Source organism: Aquarana catesbeiana, linkage group LG02 (genome assembly GCF_042186555.1).
Source record: "Aquarana catesbeiana isolate 2022-GZ linkage group LG02, ASM4218655v1, whole genome shotgun sequence".
NCBI lineage: Eukaryota > Metazoa > Chordata > Amphibia > Anura > Ranidae > Aquarana > Aquarana catesbeiana.
Window position 1 is genome coordinate 687,344,501 of NC_133325.1, and position 21,018 is coordinate 687,365,518.

At 42.6% G+C, this 21,018-nt stretch overlaps 1 protein-coding gene across 1 annotated transcript; it reads right to left on the reverse strand.

Annotated features, from left to right (window-relative positions):
* Nucleotides 1–213: 213 nt before the first annotated feature.
* Nucleotides 214–20,928, reverse strand: SDF2 (stromal cell derived factor 2). The gene is made up of 3 exons (XM_073616778.1): nt 20,685–20,928; nt 4,366–4,562; nt 214–904 (listed from the first exon to the last, which is right to left on the reverse strand). The coding sequence occupies exons 1-3, from the start codon at nt 20,920–20,922 to the stop codon at nt 617–619; spliced, it is 723 nt and encodes a 240-aa protein (XP_073472879.1). The 5' UTR covers nt 20,923–20,928; the 3' UTR covers nt 214–616.
* Between the last annotated feature and the right edge of the window lie 90 nt (nt 20,929–21,018).

The window sequence follows — 21,018 nt, forward strand, 5'->3', positions numbered from 1 at the left end:
TTTCTGGTATAAAACATGAAGGGATGTGCTTGAATTTCAGGGTTGTACTGAAGAAGTCCCCCCCTTTAATTTTGCCTTGGCTTTCACTTTAAATGCCAAAGCATAGACAAGTCCTTACTTTGTACAGCACCACACAACATGGTAAAGGCATATACAGTATTATTAATAGAAATGAAAGAAGGAAAAAAAAAAAATGAAGAATACAACAATTGGTAGCCTTTGGCATTTCTATAAACTTGCCGTATTTTAAGGTGTCTGTCAGTAAAAACATAATACAGGAACTTGGTAGGGCATAAAACAAAAGTTGTTCAACAATAACAAATGGAATCACAATTTGAACCCTTTGTATTTAAATTCACTTGCTGACAATTATATGAAGAATTTGTTCTGCTGATGTGTGGCCATACTAACAAATAGCATGGCCCTATGCTGCCTTAACAATAAAATATCATGATAACAAAACAGACATAAGGTTGCACCATTCAAACAGTGCCCCTGAATTCATTGCTAAAATCTCAGCGCTTTACTGATTTTCTGGAAAATCACTGTAGAGCTCAACACTGTGCGGTTAGGAAAGAAGACTGGAGGACTTTATAAAGTCTAAATGTTGGTGCTGTCATAACTCAGAGTGCATGTAGTCTGTCCTTGGAGGCTCACTCGGTTTCATGAAGATGCCTTCCATTACTTTCCAGTAGTTGTGCTGACTTGCATAAGCCATGCCGTGAACTTCTCTCTGCCCATTTATGGGACGTCCATACTGTTCTCCTGTGACAGACAGCAATACGTTGGTTGACACATGTTTGACCCGCACCTCTTCATCCCGCTGCCAGTATTCTCCATTGCAGAGTATAGTCCAGTCATCTAGGATGTCTCCTTCTCCATCCTCTCCAAATGCACTGACTTCCTGCACAGAGCAAAGAATACACACATTTAGCAGAATAATGAGTGTGAAGTACTCTCTAGAGCAGTGGTTCTCAACTCCTGTCCTCAGGACCCACTAACAGGCCAGGTTTGCAAGATAACTGAAATACATCACAGGTGATATCATTTGCTTCTCAGTAATTGCAGTCTTCTAGTCGGCATCTCCCCAAGGTAATACTTAAAATCCGGCCTGTTAGTGGGTCCTTAGGGCAGGAGTTGAGAACCACTGCTCTAATGCCTCTTGCACACAACCATAATAAATTTACTGATGTTTTATATGCAGGCTCCTGCTGGCAGAAAGATTTTGATTGAAAAAAAAAAAAAAAAATCATGTTACGTTCTGTAAGAACTCATGTTTACATGCACTTTCTGCCGTGTATGGCTGTTGTGGATGGCGCTGGTCTACATTTAAAAGTCGATGCATGTGTAGTAGCAATGTAGCATTAACCCCTCACTACCATGCATTTGTTAGGTTCTGGTGCAGGTCATCCAATAGACTATACACTACCCCCAGAGAAGATGTGGCAATCAGTGACGGCGCTGCTGACCTCCTCTAACCTGCTACAATTTTTGCAGATACCAGCAGTTGGCTCCCAGCACAGGAATTCTAACTTCACTAATATTTCAGGCATATGAATAACCCAGTACTCATAGCATTCTGAGCCTTGACATTGCATCTCCCTGCCAGCTTGCACCCCTACCACTTTACCCCACTGATGCTCAGCACCCCTGACTCTGAACCTTCCAACACCCCTTACAATATATCACAAGGCAACAGTCTCAACTTACTATGATTCATAGATTTGTTTTATAACTTTAACAAGTTATACCTATATCCATGGCTGCCAATAAGGGGGTACCAACGGTCCTCCTGTAGGGTGCATCAGATGTAGGCAGGACAGGGAGGGGGGGGAAGGTTTGGGAATCAGTGAGGCGGGAGGGCAATTACAGAAACGATGCCCTGTGCAGCAAGTGAAACCCGGTTTCTCCCTCTCTACCTCCTGCCAGCTTTTAGCTGCTGCAGGGAGAAACACAAAAGAGCAGAGTTTCTGTAATTCCCCCCATTGCCACACTGATCCCCCTCCCTGTCCTGCTCACATCTCATTCCCCCTGCTGTGTGCTCCCCTGCAGCTCTGCCGGCTTCCCTCTCCCGCCGACTGAGCGGGAAAAGGGGCAGGGAAATATGCAATTTACCAGCCCCTTTCTTTAGTGAATGAACACAGTGTTTACTATGCTTTAGTTCATGAAGGAACAGGAGCCTCTGTTAGATTGGGACTTGTGGCTGTGTTCATACAGCTGCTGCATCCTCATAGCGTAACATAGGCTGCCTGCACACAGCTGTAGCCACATAAAAAAAAAAAAAAAAAAAAAATTTATATAATAATAATCTGCTTCACACTGTACAGGCCACAGCACCCATGTGAATGAGCCCCAAGACCTAATTTACAAAACAGAAATGTATTAACGCAAAACAGTTTTATCTTTTAGATTTAGCAGGAATGTTGTACGCTACAGTCAGGTCCATAAATATTGGGACATCGACACAATTCTAATCTTTTTGGCTCTATACACCACCACAATGGATTTGAAATGAAACGAACAAGATGTGCTTTAACTGCAGACTTTCAGCTTTAATTTGAGGGTATTTACATCCAAATCAGGTGAACGGTGTAGGAATTACAACAGTTTGTATATGTGCCTCCCTCTTTTTTAAGAGACCAAAAGTAATGGGACAGATTAACAATCATCCATGAAACTTTCACTTTTTAATACTTGGTTGCAAATCCTTTGCAGTCAATTACAGCCTGAAGTCTGGAATGCATAGACATCACCAGACGCTGGGTTTCATCCCTGGTGATGCTCTGCCAGGCCTCTACTGCAACTGTCTTCAGTTCCTGCTTGTTCTTGGGGCATTTTCCCTTCAGTTTTGTTTTCAGCAAGTGAAATGGAAGCTCAAATCGGATTCAGGTCACGCGATTGACTTGGCCATTGCATAACATTCCACTTCTTTCTCTTAAAAAATTCTATGGTTGCTTTCGCACTGTGAAGCGCGGTCCAATGAGTTCTGAAGCATTTTGCTGAATATGAGCAGATAGTGCAGCCCAAAACACTAAAGAATTCATCCTGCTGCTTTTGTCAGCAGTCACATCATCAATAAATACAAGAGAACCAGTTCCAATGGTAGCCATACATGCCCACGCCATGACACTTCCACCACCATGCTTCACTGATGAGGTGGTATGATTTGGATCATGAGCAGTTCCTTTCCTTCTCCATACTCTTCTCTTCCCATCACTCTGGTACAAGTTGATCTTGGTCTCATCTGTCCATAGGATGTTGTTCCAGAACTGTGAAGGCTTTTTTAGATGTTGTTTGGCAAACTCTAATCTGGCCTTCCTGTTTTTGAGGCTCACCAATGGTTTACATCTTGTGGGGAACCCTCTGTATTCACTCTGGTGAAGTCTTCCCTTGATTGTTGACTTTGACACACATACACCTACCTCCTGGAGAGTGTTCTTGATCTGGCCAACTGTTGTGAAGGGTGTTTTCTTCACCAGGGAAAGAATTCTTCGGTCATCCACCACAGTTGTTTTCCGTGGTCTTCCAGGTCTTTTGGTGTTGCTGAGCTCACCGGTGCGTTCTCTCTTTTTAAGGATGTTCCAAACAGTTGATTTGGCCACACCTAATGTTTTTGCTATCTCTCTGATGGGTTTGGTTTGGTTTGTTTTTTCAGCCTAATGATGGCTTGCTTCACTGATAGTGACAGCTCTTTGGATCTCATATTGAGAGTTGACAGCAACAGATTCCAAATGCAAATAGCACACTTGAAATGAACTCTGGACCTTTTATCTGCTCCTTGTAAATGGGATAATGAGGGAATAATACACACCTGGCCATGGAACAGCTGAGCAGCCAATTGTCCCATTACTTTTGGTCCCTTAAAAAGTGGGAGGCACATATACAAACTGTTGTAATTCCTACACCGCTTACCTGATTTGGATGTAAATACCCTCAAATTAAAGCTGGAAGTCTGCAGTTAAAGCACATCTTGTTCGTTTCATTTCAAATCCATTGTAGTGGTGTATAGAGCCAAAAAAGATTAGAAATCTGTTGGATGTCCCAATATTTATGGACCTGGCTGTATGTTGTGTCCACTAATGCAGATTTTGGAAAAATATTGTTTTGATAGTTTGTTTTTGGAGGGTGGTCCTGTCAGGTAGGCTGTACTGGGCTCTGTGGTTTCTAACGGCAGCCCTGATCACATCCATAACAAATGTTTCAATTACTTTGATTCACAACCTGCTATTATAAGCTAATGAAGTTTATTAAATTCTGGATGTATTAAATATGAAAGATCTGAAATTCTAAGTAGTATGGCCATACTCATGCTAGGAATATAAAAATAACATAAGCAATCGATCTCTAAACAGTAATGCCGATTACCTGGTTTCCCGATAATGGAGAGGTGAAGTGATGACTGTGGAGGTTACGCCCAGTATTGACATGTGTAAGACGGATAGATTGTCCGCATTTTATTAGTGTTCCTCTCTCACACACGGTGGCGGTTTTTCCACGGATTCTCCAGTAACTATTGCCATCATCTGCAGTAGTGACTCCAGTCACTGACTGCTGACCACTGCCTATGGGGAAATCATAAATTAATCAAACTAAACACACTGGTAAATCACGATTTTATTTTTTTGGTTTTCTAGAATGCTAACAATTTTTAAAGTGGAACTATACTTACCTCGAATCCAGCGATGTTCCAGGAACTCATTGCCGACATCTTGGCCAAGATGACATTCAGTCCGTCAGATTCGGCATTGCTAAAATTGAGCAGTGAGCTGTGCTTGCACAGCTTACTGTACAGGGGCTGACAGGCATGTAAGTGGTTTTAATATAGGAGAGACAAAGCATCTCCTGTATTAAAAATCCTGCCTGTCACCCATTTTCACTTTGGAGCCTAAAGTACCACTTTAACCACTTCCATACAGCGCAAATTCTAGCACTCCTCCCCTACATGTAAAAACCATAATTTTTTTGCAAGAAAATTACTAAGAACCCCCAAACATACCTATTTTTTTATGAGAGACCCTAGGGAATAAAATGTCTGTTATTACAACTTTTTATGTCACACGGTATTTGCGCAGCAATTTTTCAAACGTGTTTTATTTTTTATATAGAAAAAAAAAAAAAAAAAAAAAAAAAAAAAAACCCACCCCACTCAAAACAGTAAAGTTAGCCCAATTCTTTTGTATAATGTGACAGATGAGGTTACACAAATTAAATAGATACCAAACATGTCACGCTTTAAAAATTGCACACACACTAGTGGAATGGCGATAAACTTTGTTACTTAAAAATCTCAATAGGCGACACTTTAAACATTTTTTTACAGGTTACATTTTTAGAATTTTTTTTTTTTAAACACTCCCTTAAAAAAAAAAAAATTATAATATATATATTCCTATTACAACAAATGTAAACATCCCTTGTAATAGTGCATGACAGGTCCTCTTTATGGAGACACATCTCTCCTCCAGGCTGGAAAGCCTGAGATCCAAAAAAAATAAAAATGAACAATCTCAGGCTTTCCAGCCGAGTCCCCGGCATTGTTTACTTCCGCCGGCAAGGACGTCATAATGTAGCGCCCGGGCTTCAGAGGGTCATAGAGACTGCCGGGGGACCATCTGTCCTTCGGAAACCTCTATGGCTAACTTCTGCTAGCGGTGGATTCCTTCCCCCGGCTCACTGATTGAAGCACCAGAGGGCGATGGGAGGGGAGGAATGCTGCCTGTAAGAACGATCAAGCGACTGTACTGCCGCTATGATTGTTCTTGCGGTGAAGGGAATCGTCAGCTGAAAAAAAACGATAGCTGAATGATGCCTGTAGCTGCAGGCATCATCAATGAAAGCCCAGGACATCATATGACAGCCTGCGGTATGGAAATGGTTAAGGATAACAGTACAATTTTCTGGGGTCTATTTCAAAAGAACCTTTGCAGTGGAAGGGTATGTTTGCCTTTGCTCAGATACAAAAGAGAAGGTAAAAAAAGGTAAGCCTGAGTACTCCAATTAAAAATTCTCTTTTCTAGCAAGCAATCATTGTCTCTTGGAATGTGACCGCGTCTGGTTAAAAATATAGTTTTTTTTTTTAAACTTACCTGTGATTTCCTTATTTTGGAGTACAGTACTTTTTTTTTTTTTTTTTTTTTTTTTAAAGAAGTTTTAATTGAAAAACAGGATGTTTACAGAAAGAAGAAAATACATATAGACATCATAATGTACACAAATACTTCCAGCGTTAATATCCTACTATCTCGGAGAAGGGTCATCTAAGTATATTAAGTACTTTATCATAAGAGCTCTAGTGACTGAAAAAGCAATGACCCTAGTCAAGAACACTAAATCCTGCCACATTATTGGTGTAAATAACAAAAAAGAAGAGAAGAGAAGAGAAGAGAAGAGAAGAGAAGAGAAGAGAAGAGAAGAGAAGAGAAGAGAAGAGAAGAGAAGAGAAGAGAAGAGAAGAGAAGAGAAGAGAAGAGAAGAGAAGAGAAGAGAAGAGAAGAGAAGAGAAGAGAAGAGAAGAGAAGAGAAGAGAAGAGAAGAGAAGAGAAGATTAAGGGGGAATGGGTAGGGGCTGCCGTCTGCCTCAGGAAGGACCACTGTGCGTTAAAACTCAACATATGTTGTATATTTAACTTGACCCCATAATTTCCGCATAAGCGGCTGTGTATTTAAAGGCAAACCAGCAGGACCACATTTTTTTTCTTCAGTTCAGAATTTTTCTTACTGCAGTAGGTTAAGTCCTCCATATAGTACAGGTGATCTACCTCCCTCAGCCATTGGCGTAATGAAGGTATCTTAGTAGTTTTCCAAAACTTAGGGATGAGAACTTTAGCGGCATTTAATAGATGCGGAGTAATCGATTTTTTGTATGATCCCGCTGATTCGCCTGTACAGTGTAGAAGGACATACCAAGGGTCATTGGGGACTTCAGAACCCTGAATCTCCTTAAACCAATAAAAGATAGTAAGCCAATAAGGTCTTATCAGAGGACAGTACCACCAGATGTGCGCGTGCGATGCAATATCTCCACAGCCACGCCAGCATAGTGGTGACTTTTGAGGAAAGAGTTTGTGTAAGGTTGCTGGCGTTTAATGCCATCTGGTCAGTAATTTGTAATTAACCTCTGCGATTTTGGAGGCAATCGAGGTTGAGTGGGTTAACAAGAGGATAGAAGACTTCTCCTGATCTGACAGATTCTTGTTCAAGTCCCTCTCCCAGTTATAAAGAAATGCGGGGGTAGTTAGAGGAGAATGAACCCAATGCTTGATAGAAGTAAGAAAGAGGTCTTTCTACTGGCAAGTCTCCCACAAATGCTGATTCAATCGGTGTTAAGTTAGATGTATTGCGTAGAGGTTTTGGAAGGGACTGAATAAAATCCTTTAATTGCAGATACCTCCATTGATCCATTAGCGATGGGGACGGTGTTGAAGTGAGCAATGACAGCGGCATAATATTTGAGGCATCCACGACGGTGTAACTGAACATTGTTCCCAAGGTTCCAAGAGTGAAGACTGGGATCAATATTTCCTGGTGGGAAGTAGTTGTGCCCAGTCAGAGGCATAATGGGGGAGTTATATTGCCACTTCTGAGATCTGTGTAACAAGTCCCAGCATGCCAGGGTGGATCGAGTAAGTGGGGATGTAGTAGGAGGTAGTGATCGAAATTTCCCAGGAATCCATACCAGCTTGTAAAGATCATTCCCCCCTAATGTCATCTCAAGTGACATCCAGAGTTTTGATTCCTTGTTGTACTTCCAATCTGAAATCCTGGATAAAATTGTTGCCAAATAATATCGCTTAATGTCCGGCAAAGCTAAACCTCCTAGTTTCTTAGGTCTAAACAGTACTGATCTGGCAATTCTTGGGTTACGTCTGTTCCAAATATATCTGCTTATAATTTTCATTACACATTTAAAGAACCCAGGTGGAATTTGGAAAGGTATCATCTGGAACAAAAAGAGCAACCTGGGCAGTATGTTCATCTTGATCACACTGCTCTTCCCTAGCCAAGAGTGTGCGAGATGCGACCATTTTTGTAGGTCTGATTTAAGTGTATTAAGTAGGGGCATGAAACTACCATGAAATAGGGATGATACATTAGGGGTCAGAAATATATCGAGATATTTCATTGCTTTTCTCTACCAAGTAAATGGAAATGATTTCTGAAGAATGTTAGTAGTCTCTTGGGGGACTGAAATATTTAATATTTCAGATTTGGAGATATTGATCTGGAAATTTGAGACCTGGTTATAGGTGTAAAAGGCTTGCAGCAAATTGGGCAGAGTAATTATTGGTTGCTGAACATAGAATAAAATATTGTCCGCATATGCGGCGTATTTATGTTCAAAATTGCTTATAGTGATTCCATGGATGTTTGGGTTGTGTCGAATTGTTGATAAGAAGGGTTCAAAGTGAGAGGGCGAATAAAATAGGTGAAAGAGGGCAGCCTTGACGTGCACCATTGTGAAGGGTAAAAGGTTCACTTAAAGTACCGTTTATTCTCAATTGTGCAGTAGGATAGTTGTATAGGGCTGATATTTGACTCAGAAGAGAGGGGCTGATACCTAAATGGGATAAGGTCGCTAGCAAGAACTCCCAGTCCACCCTGTCAAACGCTTTCTCAGCATCTGTTGATAACAACAGGGTGGGCTGGGAGGAACCGCGAACATGTGCAATCAGTGAAAGGGTACGTAGGGAGTTGTCTCGAGCTTCCCTGCCGGGGATAAAGCCTGTTTGTTCCGAAGAGACCCATTTTGGTATTAGAGGGAGGAGTCTATTTGCTATTAGTTTTGCGTAAAGTTTAGCATCTAAATTCAAAAGGGAGATGGGGCGATAACTACCGCAAACGCTTGGATCTTTTCCTGTCTTAGGGATAATAGTGATGTGGGCATGCAGGGTTTCTGCCCTAAAGGAGTCCCCCGAGGAAATTGAGTTGGCGTATTTAACTAGGTTCGGGAGTAAAATCTCAGCAAATGAACGGTAGTATGTGACTGTTAGGCCGTCTGGGCCTGGAGCCTTGCCGGTGGCCATAGTCTTAAGAGCTTAACGAAGCTCTTCAGTGGTAAATTCCCCGTCTAGGGTAGCTAAAATATCTTCCGGCAATTTAGGAAGAGCGGCTTGTTGCAGGTATCTTGTATAAGGCGGCTGCGGGACTCCTGATCAGGGATATGGTGATGCACATTATATAAATGTTGATAAAACTTTCTAAATTCTGCGGCTATAGCAGGTGTGTGATGCACTATCTCAGCTGTTTTGGTTTTAATTTTAGGTATAAAATTTGCGGCCTTTTTTTGTTGGAGGGAACGAGCCAGCAACCTACCAGGTTTATTGCCCCATTCGTACATACGGTGAGCAATTATGCAAAATTGTTGTTGGAGAAGATTGTTTACATCTGCCCGCTTGCTAGTTAATTCTACTAACACAGACTTTGAGAGGCTTAATTTATGCTGTCGCTCGAGGGCTTTTATATCTCAGATAAGGTCTAGTTGCTGACTCGTTCGCTCTTTTTTTTTTCCTAGTGCCTAACTCGATAAATTTCCCGCGAATGAAGGCCTTATGGGCCTCCCATATCGTGCCCGGAGAAATATCAGGGCAAGCATTTTCCTGAAAATAATATTTCAGGTCCTTTGCAAGCGTTGTTTTGTCGATGTCTTCTGTCAGTAAATTGTCATTTAGTTTCCAATTTGTTTTTTTATGTGGGATAGAGGGGACCTGTATTTTAAGTACTATCGGAGCATGGTCAGAGAGAGTAGATGTATCAATATATGAGTCTATTATCAGAGAAAGGTGATGGTGACTTATAAGAAAATAGTCGATACACGAATAGGAATGATGTAAGCTTGAAAAGTGAGTATAATCTCTCATCTGAGGGTGTAGGATTCTCCAGACATCCATCATCTGAGCGTCATGCAGACGTTTACGTAAAAACGTTAAACGCGCATGTGAGATGCAGGATTTGCCAAGAGATGTGTCCATTAGAGGTTCAAGGGGAACATTAAAGTCTTCTGAGAGGAGAACACATCCCTGAGCAAACTCCATTAGTTTCTTAAGAGTGCTAGTCAGGAAGGTAACCTGATCTCGATTGGGGGCATATAGCGTAGCTAAGGTGCACGGCATGCTGCCCAGGTTGCCTCTTATGAATAGAAAGCGTCCCAAAGGATCACTAACCATGGAATCAAATTTAAACAGAGTATCCCTGCGGAGTCCAATGGCCACCCCTTTCGATTTATGTACATCAGTCAAGCTGTAATACCACGTTGGGTAATTTGGAGAGAATAGTCTGACCTTAGTAGTGTGTGTGAGGTGGGTCTCCTGCAGGAAGACAATGTCCGCCCGCAGACAATCCAGCTCTCGAAATAGGTTATGTCTCTTACCTGCTGCATATAAACCGCGGACATTAAGTGATATCAAATTAAGCTTGGCCATTGACTACGACAGGGAACACTCGTTCAGTGCACTCTCCACATCCAAGCAATCCGAGGCAGACGGCAGGGGAGAACAAAGGAGGGAAGGGAAGGGAGAAAAGAAGATGAACAAAAGACAGAAAGTAAAAAAAAATGTGTTAATAATCATGTTTAGCACAACCAAAAGCCACCGTTGAAAAAGGTGGTTAAGGACATACAAAAGTCTATTGCGTCTAGGTGGGACGAGCCGTGGGCCCGCAATCCCCCCACCCCCAAGGGGAGCAGGCGTCCGAGGACAACGGGCCCCCCGGCCCCCCCGAGGGGACGGCCTCAACGCCAGGGTCGATCGACAGAGCGCGAACATAATTGCGCACGCGTCGTCCCATCACCTCGGGCACGGCACCTTGTCTTACAAGAGACGTTATATATACACCCAGTAAAAAAAAAAAAAAAAAAAAAAGAGAAAACCATTAACAAAGAAAAAGGACAACTAAATAATAAAAAAAAAAAAAAAAATAAAAAAAAAAAAATAAAAAATTATAATACGAAAGCAACCCAGGAGATTTCTCTCCCCACTTCGTCTCCTACCTATCCTCCTCCCTCTCTAACAGTTTCTTTCCCCATTTTTAAATACAGATATGTACTTAAAACAAAAAAGGAAAAAGAAAAAAAAAAACAAAACAACAACACACACAACTAAATAGCTAACTAGGGGGGATCCTAACCTATAAAGGTAGGAGAGCGCCTTCTATATTTTAGCACCTCAGTAAATCAATCTGTAAGCATAAAAATAAAGCAACGATTGTTCCACAGTTATGTAGAAGGTGGAAGCTAAGCTTAATCTAGAACAGTATACTTGCAAGTGTTACGCATATGAGAAGTCTCCAGGGTCGCGTTAGATGATATTTATGCAGTCACCCAAATTGTGAAGAAGCACCGGGGGAGCCAGATCTACGCTTGTGCTGAACTTTTTGCCAGCGTGGTTCCGGAGGGATACTGAGGGAGGGAATGGATTCTTGCCATCCTGGGAGATCCGGTGGTGTGATGTTGAGCTCTGAACAAAATTTTCCTAGGTCCTCCGGAAAACGAAGAGTTGCTGTCTTGCCGTCTTTATGGGCTATAAGGGCTGAGGGAAAGCCCCAACGATAGTTAATGGTGGCTATGCGCAGCTGCTCAGTGAGCGGACGCAGGGTCCTGCGTCGCTCTAGTGTCTCCCTGGCCAGGTCAGGAAAAAAACAGCAGGGATGCGCCATCAAAATCCAGTGGTGTTTTTTCCCGGGCTTTCTTCATGATTCTCTCCTTTTCCTCAAAATAATGCAACCTGCAGATTACGTCCCGTGGGATGTCAGAGGCCAGATTGCGGGGCCTTAGAGCTCTATGTGCCCTGTCAATTTTCAAGGGAAAGTCTGCCGGCTGGCCTAATAGGCCGTTAAATATGCCACGAAGGGAAGGTAGGAGGTCATCATCACCTGTGGCCTCAGGCAGGCCTCTGATCCGTATATTGTTCCGCCGATTGCGGTTCTCTTGATCTTCGATCTTATACAGAGCCATTCGATGCGAGATGGTGAGGTTGCGGGTGGTTGCCTGTAGAGATCGTATAGCGGCCGCGTGGCGCTCGAGGCGTAGCTCTGACTCCTCTACACGTTCCAACACGTGTGTTAGATCTGATCGGACAGCTGAGAGCTCCTTCTTAATGGAGTGTTCCAGGCTAGAGAATAAAGAGGCTAGCTCTGTTTTAGTAGGGAGGTCACTGACCAAAGCCGCGACCTCTGAGTTCCTGGACATACCGCTTAATGGAGACTGACGGGGTTCCTTTTTGAGGCAGAGATTTGCCTGTCCTTTTCCCCATAGTGCCTGAAGTTGATGCAGGGTGGATACCTGGGTATTAGTAGTTATATAAGTGGTGCCGCCACCGGAGCTCAGGGAAAACACGTCTTCACCGCTGCATATCGAGACCACGCCCCCTGGAGTACAGTACATGACCCAGGACTTGTATTTATAGGTCACCCCTAGAGCATACGCAAATAACCCTGCCTACACCACAAAAAACTCCAGCAAGGATTATAGTAACAAAAAAAGTGCAGCGCTCTCCCGGAATATAGTGCATTACAATTATAGTGAATAAAAAAAAAGCTGAAAACAGTGTAAAAATTATAATATATATATATATATATATATATATATATATATATATATATATATATATATATATATATATATATATATATATATATATATATATATATATATATATTTTATTATATAATTTTTTTTACATTTTTGTTTTTTTTATTGATTATTTTACTTATTTTTTTTTATTTTTACACTCTCTCTAAATTTTTTTTTTTCTTTTTGATCACTTTTATTCCTATAACAAGTAATGGAAACATCCCTTGTAATAGGAATGGAGCGTGATAGGTCCACTTTATGGAGAGATGTGGGGGTCTGCAAGTCCCCACATCTCTCCTCCAGGCTGGAAAGATTGAGATTAAAAACAAAAAAAAAAAAAAAAAAAAGAAGGAAGAAGAATGATCTCTTTCTTTCGAGCCGAGATTTCGGCTTTGTTTACTTCTGCCGGCCAGACGTGACGTCATAAAGTCTCACCTGGGCCTCCAAAGGTCATAGAGATGACTGGGGACCATCTGGTCACCGGAAATCTCTATGATCAACATCCAGCAGTGGTGGATTCTTTCTCCGGTTCACCAATCGTACGGGCAAGCCAGGAGAAGCACTGGAGGGCGGCGGGGGATGTCCTGAACTGCCACTATGATTGTTCTTATGGTGCACAGAATCATCGGCTGTAAAAGATATCTGAATGATGCCTGCAGCTGCAGGCATCAGATATCCCCACTCAAAGTCAATGACGTGATTGGGCTGGAAGTGGTTGATTAATTAGTGAGGTCCATTCAAGCAGGTGAGAAGACACCCATAGGTGGGGTGAAGGGCACTGTGGTGATCGTGGCAATTACTGAAGAGTTTTTGGTGTATGGGACTCCAACCTTTTTTTTTTCACAGACATGTACATACATACAAACAAAACACACACACACTTGTGCTCATATGTTTACACACCCTGGCAAATTTGATGAGTTCTTGACCATTTTTCAGAGAATATAAAATAACACAAAAACATTTGTTTCACTCATGGTTAGTGTTTGGCTGAAGCCATTTATTATCAATCAACTGTGTTTACCCTTTTTAAGGGCCAGTTAACACCATAGAGACGCAGTCCGGATGCATTCTGGGTGCTTTTCTGCATGCGCGGTTTTGATGCAGTCCAGTGCTCTCCCCCCTCTTTTTTTCTTAACCTTAAATAAGGACAAGTGTGTTGCAGTGCGTTTTTGGTGCATTTAGGTGCGTTCGAGGCATTTTTGAGGCGTTTTACAGTGTTCCAGTACAGTCCAATGCAGCATACTTTTTTTTCTGGAACTGGAACGCATTGGAACTGCAAGCACTGGTGTGAACTATGCCATTGAAAACCATATAATCTACTTTCCATGCGTTTCTGATGCAGAGAAAAAAAAAAAAAAAAAAAACGCACTGGACTGCATGTGGTGTGAACTGGCCCTAAATCATTATCACAACAGAAACTACCCAAATGACCCTGACCAAAAGATTTTGGCCTCATAACATGCACACAAGTTGACACAAAGGATGTTTGAATGGCTATTAAAAAGGTAACCGCCCTCACCTGTTATCGGTTTGCTTGTAGTGTGTGTGTGTGTGTGTGTGTGTGTGTGTGTGTGTGTGTGTGTGTGTGTGTGTGTGTGTGTGTGTGTGTGTGTGTGTGTAAGTGTAAAAGGTCAATAAGTTTCTGGACACCCGACAGACCCTTGCATTTTTCATCCAGTGCTGCACTGATGTTTCTGGATTCTGAGTCATGGGGAAAGCAAAATAATTGTCAAAGGATCTGCAGGAAAAGGTAGTGGAACTGTATAAAACAGAAAAGGGATATAAAAAGATACCCAAGGAATTGAGAATGCCAATCAGCAATGTTCAAACTAATCAAAAAGTGCAAAATGAGGGGTTCTGTTGAAACCAAACCACGGTCGGGTAGACCAACTAAAATTTCAGCCACAACTGCCAGGAAAATTGTTCGGGATGCAAAGAAAAACCCACAAATAACTTCAGGTGAAATACAGGACTCTCTGAGAACATGTGGTGTGGCTGTTTGAAGATGCACAATAAGGAGGTACTTGAAGAAAGATGGGCTGCATGGTTGAGTCGCCAGAAGCAAGCAATTACTACGCAAAAGCCACAGAGTATCCTGCTTACAATACGCCAAACAGAAAGTCATTTGGAGTGATGAGACCAAAATTAAGCTTTTTGGCCACAACCATAAATGCATCATTTTGGAGAGGAGTCAACAAGGCATATGATGAAAGGTACACCATTCCTACTGTAAAACACAGAGGTGGATCGCTGATGTTTTGGGGATGTGTGAGCTACAAAAGGCACAGGAAATTTGGTCAAAATTGATGGCAAGATGAATGCAGTATGTTATCAAAAAATACTGGAGGAACATTTACATTCATCAGCCAGGAAGCTGCACATGGGACGTACTTGGACATTCCAACATGACAATGATCCAAAACACAAGGCCAAGTCGACCCACCATTGGCTACAGCAGAATAAAGTGAAGGTTCTGGAGTGGCCATCTCAGTCTCCTGACCTCAATATCATTGAGCCACTCTGGGGAGATCTCAAACGTGCAGTTCATGCAAGACAGCCCAAGAATTTACAGAAACTGGGAGGCCTTTTGCCAAGAGGAATGGGCAGCTTTACCATCTGAGAAGATAAAGAGCCTCATCCACAAATGACTACAAGCTGTCATTGATGTCAAAGGGGGCAATACACGGTATTAAGAACTGGGGCTTGTAAACTTTTGATCAGGGTCATTTGGGTAGTTTCTGTTGTGAAAAAAAAAAGGAAAGAAGGAAGGAAAGAAAGAAGGAAAGAAAGAAAGAAGGAAAGAAAGAAGGAAAGAAAGAAGGAAGGAAAGAAAGAAGGAAAGAAGGAAAGGAGGAAAGGAGGAAAGGAGGAAAGGAGGAAAGGAGGAAAGGAGGAAAGGAGGAAAGGAGGAAAGGAGGAAAGGAGGAAAGAAAGAAAGAAAGAAAGAAAGAAAGAAAGAAAGAAAGAAAGAAAGAAAGAAAGAAAGAAAGAAAGAAAGAAAGAAAGAAAGAAAGATTGATGATAAATGGCTTCAGCCAAACACTAACCAAAAGAAAAGTTTGTGTTATCATTCATATTCTCTGGAAAATGGTCAAGAAAATCATAAATTCTGCCAGGGTATGATAGAGATATAGAGATATATATATATATATAACAAACACACACACACACACACATAATGTCCAGGGGGTGAGGTGCATGTCAGTCACAGTAGTATGTGTTAAAGCAATCAAGCCTTCCCAAGGGCTTAAATATATAAAAAAAATCAAGTGGGATTGCTACACAAAAATAATTTTTAATGACAAAATTGTCAAAAAAGATATCCACTAGATAAGGCAGTTATGGTAACAGTTTTGGGCTAATACAGATCACGCTGTTCTTCAAAACCTCATGCCTATAAATGACCACATACATGGTGGAATATATAGCTCATCATCAATTTAGAAAGTTAAGCAATCTGGAATCAGTTAATTAATTAGTAAATCATTGCATGAAACTCTGTTTAAATACATGATATAATACAATCATAGAACGAAAAGTTAACAGTAATGTCAGTGTTCTTACACCATACAGGATATATCAATCAGGAATCCTAAATATATAATAAAATACAAAAACAAAGATATAATGAAAATTACTAGAACTGCATCACAATTAATGGTGTATAAATCCACCTGATGATATATAACGACATACGATACTTATCTACTACAGCCAATAAAAAATCATATATATATAATCCTAAACAACCAAAATTATATCAACTCAAAGAAATAAATAAAAATCAAAACCTGAATTTAACCCCTTAGGTTGGAGAGCATCAATCTGATGTATCCAATTCACCTCTCGTTTTCTCAAGTCCAATTCTGTTGCCTCCCTGTCTATTTTTAGATACACCATCTATTACCATGAATCTAAGTTGCGATACTGTGTGTCCTTTTTCCATAAACTGTCTAGCTAATGGAAGCTAGCAGAAGGGAATATTTGTGTCTAGTTATGCGATCTTTTATTTTCTGTGTAGTCTCTCCTACATAAAAAGAAAGCCACAAGGGCACTTGATGATATATATGACATAGGAGGATTGTCAGGTGTAGTAGTCTTTTATGAATATATCATAACCTTTTTGGGGGTGAGAAAAACTTTTGCCTTTAAATCATACTTGGGCACTGTATACAACAGAGGCAAGGGAATGAACCCTTATTTTTAGGACCTAAAAATGTCACACGTGGAGTGGGTATGGAGTATTGGTCAAATTTTACTAATTTATCATGAACAGTCCTCCCACGACGATAGGAGAGTAGGGGACGATTATAAAATTCAGCAACCAAAGGATAACTACTATTCAAAATTGACCAGTGTTTTTTAATGATGTTATTTATTTTATTAGAAAATGGACCCAAGAATGGAGTTGCTTTATAATTAATGTACATATTACATTTTAAACCGGGAATTAACAAATTTAATTATGAATTGAATAATGACAGTGAGTCAGGGTCACTGGACCAGATGGCAAAGGCGTCATCAATGAACCTGTACCAAACTGCACAGTTATCATTGAATAATTTGCACTTGTAAAAGAATGCCTGTTCTAGCATATCCATGAATGCATTGGCATATGGGGGTGCCACATTAGAACCAATCGCTGCTCCAACGAGCTGCAAATAATAGGCACCTTTGAATAGAAAAAAAAAAAAAAAAAATCTCTTCTAAAACTATCTTTAATAGTTCCAAAAAGAAAGAATTCTGAGCAGGATTGTAGATTTTAGATTTAATTAATAATCGTTGGCATGCTTCTATACCAAGGGTATGTGGAATAGCTGTGTATAGATTAGCTACATCCCATGTGACCAGCACATGGCATGTAAGATGTTGTATTTTATTCAGGAAATCCTGAGTATCTCTTATGTATGAACGTGTATGAACAATTAACGGTGTCAAACACTTAACTAGATATTTGACCAAAGGTATAGTAACTGATGCAGTGGACACTATGGGCCGTCCAGGAGGATTTTTAGGATCTTTATGTATTTTGGGAAGTACACAAATGATCGGGTTAACAGGATGTTCAGAACTTAAATGCGTTAATGTGTATTAATATCAATGATGTTATGTTGTACTGCTTGACCCACAATACTCTTAATTTTGTTTAAAACTCGGAATGTGGGATTAGTCTCCAGACATATATATACACATTGGTATCTGCCAGCTGTCTGTAAACCTCCCTCCCATAATGTTCTGTGTCCATTATCACTAACGAGTAGAGGTGCACATCTTCAGTGGTCTCACAATTCGATTTGATGACGCGATGCATCACGATTACTGCCGATAGTTTTCATCAACAAATTCAAGGAGTCGGGAGAACTGAAGGATGGAGGAATAGGCAGGAAGACAGGAAGGAAGGAATCCATGAAAAGGCAAAAGGAAGGAGGGAGGAATCCATGAAAAGGCAAAAGGAAGGAGGGAGGAATCCATGAAAAGGCAAAAGGAAGGAGGGAGGAATCCATGAAAAGGCAAAAGGAAGGAGGGAGGAATCCATGAAAAGGCAAAAGGAAGGAGGGAGGAATCCATGAAAAGGCAAAAGGAAGGAGGGAGGAATCCATGAAAAGCAAAAGGAAGGAAGGAAGGAATCCATGAAAAGCAAAGGAAGGAAGGAAGGAAGGAAGGAGGAGTCTGGGGATAGGAAGGAGGAATCCATGAATAGGAAAGGAAGGATGGAGGAGTCCAGGGATAGAAGAACTGAAGGACGGAGGGGTCAAGAGATAAGATTTGAAAGATGGTGAAATCTATGGATAGAGAATGAAAGTATCTGGGGATAGGGAAGGAGGAACCCATGAATAATAAAGAAAGAAAGAATGGATTGAAGAAATTGATGAATGGGAATGGAAGGCTGGAAGAGTCCAGAAATATTAATCAATAGAGGAGTCTGGGGGGGAGGGGTGATAGGAACTGAAGGATGGAGGGGTCCAAAGATGAGACCTCAGATTGTTCAGGGTTGCATGGGGTGGGGTTGGAGACTGAATGGAGGTGGGTGGGTGAGAGTGGTGGGCATTGGTTTGAATAGAGTGGTGGATGAGGAATGGGACAGGAGCCATGTCTGTCTGATGTGGAGTTTCGGGGATCTGGGGTTAGTGACCGGGAGCATTTTGAAACATATAGGGTGGTTGGGCAAGAAACAGTGGGATTGAGGGATAAGGAACGGGTTGTGGAGGACATCAGGCAGTTTGACAGCCAGCTGGGGAACATGCTGTCATATCTGCATTAAAAACCAAAATAAAGTGGGCGCTGTATGATTAGTTAGCAGCTAGCACACAGTGAATATACAACCAACTACCCAGGGCCCTCTCCTCCTCCCCCAACCACCTTGGGGACCCTCTCCTTCAAACACCCATGTGCCCTCTCCTTCTCCAAATGGCCACCCGGGGGTCCTCTCTTCCTCCACCAACCATCCTGGGGCCCCTCACCCCCTTTCCTCAGTATACACCACAAATATGTGATCAGGCGGCAGGGTGACTAATCAGGGGCGTGGTTACCTGCATGTTCCTGGGCCAGGGTGGAGATCTCCCCCCTGGGAGAAGATGTGCACTCATCAGCCATTGTCCCTGGATCAGAACCAGCAGGATCCCAATCACCGTCACCAGCGCAGCGGCCCTCACAGCCCAGGACTCCCAACAGCCAGTCACGGCAGAGTAAGCTGAAAGACCATGCAGCCACTTCCTACTGATGCGGGGACACGCCCACCGCCCGACTCCTCCACATACTCAGTGTCCTCCCCGTGGCCCCCTCACCTGCCTCTGCCACCCTCCACAGTCATATCTCTGGCTGGGAAAGCCGCATCCGCCCTTAACACTTCCGGGACCATTGGCCCTGCTCTCCTCCCCAGAGCTCCATAAGCCCAGCCGCCACCACTCTCATCACTTGCAGTGCCAGCATGGACAGGCCAAGCCGCCCTTCAGCTCCAGCCCTCCATATCCCCGCCAACACGTGCGAACAGCGTGGCTCCTCATCACTATTACGATGAATGTGACAAGGGGTAGGAGCCGTGATGACTTCAGCGCGCATCGATGCAGAATCGAGCAAGGCCGAATCGTGATACATCCATGCGCCGATTATATTCAGCACCCCTACTATCGAACCCCCCTTATCGGCCGGCTTGATAGTGATCTCATTCTGTGTAGACAAAGCAGTAAGAGCTGTAGCTTCCTCCTGACTCAAATAATTGGGTGATGGGCACAGATTGGGGGCACTGTTGTGGCTGCATTTTTAAAAAGTGCCCTGATTATCTGTACAGGTCTCCCCTGTAAGGAGATTCCAATGATCAGCTCTCCTCACACTCTGTCAGTGCGAGGCAAGGAGAGCTGATTACCGGCACTTCCGTATTTACATGTGATTGGACACAGCTGATCACATGGGTAAAGAGCCACATCATTAGCTCTTTACTGAGATCAGGGTTAAGCCCTGTCCAAGGGACACAGTGAGCCCCTGATCACCATGCTGCGTGCCCCCCATGAGACCAGGCCCTGCCATATGACGTCGGCCCAGAACAAGAGGTATTCCGCCCATCGTCTTGTCTATACAGCGGGCGGGAGGTGGTTAAAGTACATTCTCCACGTACACGTCTTGCTTGACACACACGCCAAAAAAAAGGTGCCCCTGGAAACTTTCCTGAAATGTTGGCTACTATGAACTGGTAAGCTAAAATATAACAAAATAAAAAAATGATTGCTTTTGAAATTAAGGCTACTTTCACACTGCGGCCATGTCATCGGCACTGTTTAAGCGGCGCTTTTCAGGCACTAGCGGCCGAAGGGGTTAAAGGCGCCTGTGCTGCAGCGATTCGGAAGCACTGCCCATTCATTCCAATAGGCAGGGGCGTTTTATACACCAACCCAATGATGCTGCTTGCAGGACTTTTCTAACATCCTGCAAGCACACCGCCCCAGTGTGAAAGCACTCAGGCTTTCACATTTTGGAGGCAGTTTTCAGGCGCTATTTCTAGCACTAAAACGTCTGAAGACTGTCTCAGTGATAGTGCTTTAAATCCTCAGCTGCCTACAGGGTACACTAATGAATGACTTTTGTATACTGCTGACGGAATGACGTCACCCCCTCTTCTTACCTGAGCCGTATCTGACGTCATGGGAGTGAAGACGGACGTTGTGTTTGGTGTTGAGCAGCTTCACCGCCGAGCCGCATGTTACCACAGAGAGCTCAGAAGCGAAGCTCTGCGGAAGCAACAACGGTGTGATGAAGAGCAGGAGAGAGCCTGCTCCTTCCTGCGCCTTCATCATCGCTCTCGCCGGTCGGGAGCACACAAACGTAGGCAGGATGCCCCGGAAGTGCAACTCCCGCCCCATCACCCCTTTGGAAACCGTGAAGTCCGTGCCGCCATTTTGGTTACTGGCAAAACCAGTAATCACTACCACCGAGCTAGTCGGTGTTTGTTTCTTCAA

Bases quoted from the DNA above. Each gene is read 5' to 3' on its own strand.
- SDF2 (XM_073616778.1), bottom strand. From the start codon at position 20,922: ATGGGGCGGGAGTTGCACTTCCGGGGCATCCTGCCTACGTTTGTGTGC. The intron at 4,563-20,684 runs GTAAGAAGAGGG...ATTTCCCCATAG, and splicing joins TGACGTCAGATACGGCTCAG to GCAGTGGTCAGCAGTCAGTG. The intron at 905-4,365 runs GTAATCGGCATT...TGCTCTGTGCAG, and splicing joins CTCCATTATCGGGAAACCAG to GAAGTCAGTGCATTTGGAGA.